Consider the following 6,000-nt stretch of genomic DNA (forward strand, 5'->3'; position numbering starts at 1 on the left):
TGTTCCACATCGAAACCAAACTCTTTGTTGCTCTCTCTAAACTCTCTTGCAATTCTCTTTCCAGTGGTTACAAGTATTCTGAAGGATGTTCAAAATCAATGACTTTGCTTGCCAAATCCTTCTTCTTGCATCCACTTTTCAACGTCCCAAGTGTCACGCCAATTTTGATCAGAAGATTGCAGGAATTTGAATACAGCAAAGCCCATCTTCTCTCTCCATTGTTCGAATGGTGGTAGTCCCAATTGACCCACAAGCCACTTCTCATACTCAAACTATCAAGCACATGAAAAATAAGATCAACTTCTTCGTATGGGAAACAAAAAAAAATTAAAGTAGCCTCATTTTCATAGTTAATAAAATGGTCCTCAGCCAACATAGTTCAAAAGAATTGGTGGGGATCATACTATTATTGTGCTCTATTGCGGATTTTGCCCACTATCAGGATAAATTATTATATGAGTGCAACATATTTACTAAATTGAATATGGATCATTGAAGATGGTCAGTCTCACGTGTGTCGTACCAGATTTGACGTTCCAAATTGAGTATAGTATACGTACTAGGTTCATGTCAGGTGGGAGAAAAATAGGTCTAGTGCTGGCTTAAGAAATGCTTCGCACAATTACCGTTGGATAATTGACATACGGAAGAATTCGGTAAGAAAACCAACTCTAAAAACACACGTCATTCATCCAATAGTAACCGTTTAAATCTTTTGTTACACTAGCAGTGGAACTAATTGTAATCGAAAAAGTATTGTCTTTTTAACTTTATGAGGTGTCCAATTTATTGAAAAATTCAAGCAATATGAACTGAAGAATGACAAGTTAGTTTCAACCTTTTCCATTTCAAGCTTGTGAGTGTGACGCTTAGGCCATCCCAGTTCTTCGATGCGCTGGTAATGTTCTTGAACAGAAGACATCATCTCTTCTTCACTTGGCAACACCAATTCTCCAGATAGAACCTTGGCCACCCACTTTGACTGTAACTCGCTATGGTATGCATGAACAGTCTAATCCCGGTCGAGACCGATGGAGAGAATGTGAGAAAAAGGAATTAAACCAAAGAATTAGCGAACTGGAACCCACGCAAATACATTAAATTGCTTCCATAATTCTAAAATCATGTTTTGATGAAATGTCCAAACCATAACTATGGCATAAAACTGCCAAATTAGAAGTGTTTCCTTTTTTATCTTTGCATTTTCATCTATTGTGAAAGGTTAATCCTTACATCTTTGGACTTTAACTGTAAGCAATCAGTGACCGGTTCTCTAATTGCTTTAGAAAAAGTTGTTAGTTTGGCTCAAAACATGTACTAAGTGTGACCTTTTACTATCATATATCAGTTGACTTTCTTCTGGCAGAACCTTAATCTCTAGTTAGTCTACACGATGGAAGATAAAATAATTTATATAAAAATTTATACCAGAAAGGGTATGTCAATGAAAGAGAGCCGTGGAGCTAGGCTTGGTGGGAAAACATGTTTATACAAAGGCCCCACGCAGTTGTTGTCCACACTCACAAGTCCCTTCGTCTTCAGAAATGGGAAATGGTAACTATATCTGCAACATGAGAATCATATACATCAGGCAAGTCTGGCAAGATACAACACCGTATATGCATATTTATTATCAGGCATATGTGAAATTACTGGTGGAATTTGTAATAAATAAACGAATAAGTAACAGCGGAAAACTAAATGGTTTTTGGTACCCAGTGCAATGGATAATAACATCTGCATATACAGACGATCCATCCTGGAAAACTAATCTACCATCTTCTTCCCCGCGTGCAATCTGCCAAAAGACAACCAGCTTAATGATATGAGATCAGATTGGGGATGATCACACCACTTAATATTTGAGAATGGGAATTAGCACTCTTAAGGCTGCACTTGGATTCTTATCTAAACTTAGTTGCAATTAGGAAAAAAAACAAAAAGAGGATACAATTGAATGTAAGGTACCATGGTATGTGGGAAGACCCCATCGAGTTTTCTCAATTTCAGGACATGGGCATTTGTTTCTCTTGAGGCTTGATGAACTTCTCTGGCAAAAGGTAAGATGTCTTTGGCTATTTCGATTGCGCTAATCCCTTTTCCTATTATCACCACAATCTGTCGTGCAAAATAATGAAAAACAATTCATACATAAACATAATGGGAGGGAGTTGTCAGTTGAAGGCGCATACGACGTTATTGTAAGTTACGAGAAAGTATTTGCGTTGTGATTCATGAGTAAGGACACTTCCAACTGAAAAGATCATCACTGAGGTATACTTTTCGACGACTTGACTCGTGTATACCAGGCCGAAGTAGGAACTAGATGTGTATTTCAAGGACCAATTAAGTCCCAGCCATCCCGAGGAAGGCAGGGAGTAATCCTTGAGGGCTGGAAAATGTAGACAAAGCACACTCCTCATAGTTTTCTAGTTAGAATAGTGAAGAGAGCAGGAATGAACCGAATCACATGTTATATAATGAATGTATAATTGGACAATGGAAGCTACTCCTGAGAAGGATGTCAGTGTTTTATATAGAGGAATTCATAACATCTCTCTAGTCATGAGAGTGTGCTTGTGATATTTTCATCAAGTAAAAACTCGCCCCTAATGAACAACACTTAATACTCTCTTTCGAGGGTTGGCTTACGTAAATCATTTGATTGTTGCATGTAATCCAAGAAACTTCATAAGTTAATTCGAGATTATGTTTGCGGAAAATAAAGAAGGCATATCGATCATACCTTATCTTTATATGGCTCGGGAACTCGATAATTACGACTGTGTAGTTGTTCTCCTGGCCATGTTGATCTCCCTGTGAAAATGATTTTTCTAATTAGAAAGTAAATTAACAATAAAGAGAGACTTCAGAATCGTATAGTATACATATAATTACAGAAAAAGACGAGAAAACTATTCCAAAGAAGCATATGTGTCGAGTTCATGTAATTCATTTTTCATAATGCAATCCGACATTTTAAGTAGATTATTTTAAAACATAGGTCCACCTGTTTGCAAATGAGTTTAACTCATGTAATTCTATCTTTGTGTTTGACAAGTTTGAACACATGAATAATCCTCACTACTCTTGCATCTTGACTCATATTCAGAAAATACTCCTCAAATGACTCCAAGATAGAGCACAGGAATGGAATTATGACTACTTTGAAATTGATAAAATAGAAGTTGCCCAATTCACTATACTTATATTGGATGTCTTATATACATAAGATATCTTTTCTCTTAACCAAGATAAATACCGAAAAATATTAAATTTTTTCAAAGTTTTTTCCCAAACCCTCATTCTTTATAAATTTGCTTTCCAAAAGAGGGCACTTTCGATCTTATTTATCTATTGGACTTTGTGCCAAGTAATCATCTACGTGGTTTTTTTTAATATTTAGAATTATCAGTTTTTAATATCTCAATCAATAAGGAGAAAAGCAAAAAATTTGCCTTTTTTTATAGCACAAAAAAGTTTTTAGCAAAGATTTACATTTGGTATGATAAAATAAGTTTACTTATACAACAAAACACTTGATGATGTAATTTAAAAGGGCATTGTGCTACTAGGGGTGAGCGGTCCCTGATCCGGTCCGGTCTAACCCAAAAACCGGGAACCGGACCGGGAGGACCGGTTCCCAGTTTCTAGGACCGGAGACTGGACCGGCTAGTCTTGGGACCGTGGACCGAACCGGAATGGTCCTGTTTGGTCCGGTCCGGTTCCCACCCTAGAACCGGGAACCGAACCGCCCGAAAACCGGTTCCACTTTTAGGAACCGGGAACCGGACTAATATTCTCGAGAACCGAACCAAACCAATCGGTTCGGTCTAATCCGGTTCCTACCCTAGACCAGGAATCGGACCGTCCGGAAACCGGTTCCACTTTTAGGAACCGGGAACCGGATCGATATTCCATAGAACCGGACCAAACCGGTCGGTCCGGTCCGGTCCCGATTTGGGCGGTCAATCTTGCTCAACCCTACGTGCTACAACATTCTCAAACAATGTATATTTTGATACATAACAATTTAAATGATTGCTAATTATTAATTCCCTATTATACACACTACTATAAAATTCTCAAAAGCTCCTTTAATGAAAAGAGGCAACTACGTTACAAGTTACGGTAATCGGTATAACAAAGCTATTAATACATGTGATCTAGACTTATATTAAAATAACTACATAACATATATAGTGATACATAATTAATTACTAACTAGTTTACTTTACGTAATTATAACATTTAAATTTGCTCTTGGAATCTTAATGCTAATGATAGAGTAAACTTTCGTGGTTTAAGCTATCATTGCCCAAATATCGAATCATAGCTCACTTCAACTGCAGATCTATCATCTATGTGACTGGTCTTGCTCGAATCGAACAGGGGTTCGTGCAAAAAAATTTCAGGCAAGAGAAGATGGTGATGTTTCAGGCCCAACTACTCTGCAACTTCGCCGATGCTTCTGGTTAAAACCCTGGTTCCTCTTGAGGGCAGCACGATGGTGGATGGATTTCTCCAGTAGGTACCACAATTAAGGTGAACATCGATGCAGCTTTTAGAGAAGAAATTCATGAAGGAACTATGGCGTGTTTTGTAGAGATTATGGTTTTACCTCATGACCTAGATGCTATTCTGCTCTCCATGCCAAGAGTATTGCGTTGTTTGAAAGAGATAATCCCTATTGTGGGGAGTCAGACCCTCTAACCCTAGTTAAGGGTGCTGCAGAAAATAGCTCGTCTCCTTGGGAAGTTCGTGATCTACTTTTTGACTGTCAGATGCTGATGAACTCCTTCCAAAGTCTCTTGATGGTAAACCTATACCTGAATGGGTTGCTAAGCAGTATAGTTGCGATCCCTAATTGGTGTTTACTCGACTACCAAAACCGATGACAACAAATTCAGACAAAAGAAATGAAAAAACAGATACTGACAAAGAGAAGCAATTCGACAATGATAACATTACTTCGGACGATTGTACCTGGAAATTCAGCAATCTTTGGTTGGGTGTGCTTGCCGTTACAAACCACCACAGCCTCAAAAACATCCACGCCCGCCGCCTCCTCCCCATTGCACGTCCGCCACTCCACAGCCCACTCGTCCCGCCTCCCGTCGATTGCATGCTCAACCCGAACCACTTTGTGCTTGAACCGAATCAACTCAATCAGCCCGAAATCCTCCGCAAAGCGGCGGAAGAACCGGAGCACCTCCTGGTGACCCGGGAAGGTCCTGGGGTCCCCACATCCCTTCTCGAGAAATGGGTAGTCCGAGAAACCCATGAGTTGCCTTGGGAGGTTCGTCCGGAGCGACTGGTATATGCTGGCATGGACAACCTCGCGGTCCGGATCAGACCCCAGCGGGTCAGTTTCGACCCGAGGGTCATACAGCCAAGTGCCACCGACATCATTGCTACTCTCGAACACAACCACTCGGTGCCCCTCGCGACGGAGCTCCCTGGCTGCAACAAGACCCGACATGCCGGCTCCAATCACAGCCACCTTTACGTGCGGTTTTGCCATCGTTTTGAAATGTTTAAACTAAGCTAAATTGTTTCGACAAAAAAAAAAAAGAAACTAAGCTAAACTGTTCTCGGGCTTGAATTACTTGATTACTTGATCAAGTGGAGCTTGCATTTGAAAGCAATTAGATTTAGGTAGCTCCATAGTCGAGCTCGAGTTTGGAAATACTTTGATTTATATATAGACTGCATTGGTAGATAGATCTAAGTGAGTCAACTCTTGGACTGTGCAAATTAAGGTAGTTCTTTTTTAAACGAGTAATTTCATTGCTTGATCAAGTTGAGATAGAGTATGAAAATTGATTCACTTACAAGATATCTTACTTGGGAAAATTGTCCAAAAAGTCTTAAACCTATTGTACTTTTATCAATTCAATCCTAAACCTTTTAAGTTTGCCAATTCAGTCCTAAACATTTTTATTTCTTGTCAATTAAGTCCATCTGGCCATCGTTGATGTAGCAATTTTTTAATATTTT

At 39.2% G+C, this 6,000-nt stretch overlaps 1 protein-coding gene across 1 annotated transcript; it reads right to left on the reverse strand.

The window, feature by feature from the left end:
- Positions 1-95: 95 nt before the first annotated feature.
- LOC115687200 (flavin-containing monooxygenase FMO GS-OX5-like) lies at positions 96-5,524 on the reverse strand. The gene is made up of 7 exons (XM_030612679.2): positions 4,987-5,524; positions 2,747-2,817; positions 1,969-2,118; positions 1,716-1,798; positions 1,429-1,564; positions 839-1,012; positions 96-272 (listed from the first exon to the last, which is right to left on the reverse strand). The coding sequence occupies exons 1-7, from the start codon at positions 5,522-5,524 to the stop codon at positions 96-98; spliced, it is 1,329 nt and encodes a 442-aa protein (XP_030468539.2).
- Positions 5,525-6,000: the final 476 nt, after the last annotated feature.

This window comes from Syzygium oleosum, unplaced genomic scaffold (genome assembly GCF_021117445.2).
Source record: "Syzygium oleosum isolate NSW1041296 unplaced genomic scaffold, Sole_v2.1 Sole_v2.15, whole genome shotgun sequence".
Taxonomy (NCBI): domain Eukaryota; kingdom Viridiplantae; phylum Streptophyta; class Magnoliopsida; order Myrtales; family Myrtaceae; genus Syzygium; species Syzygium oleosum.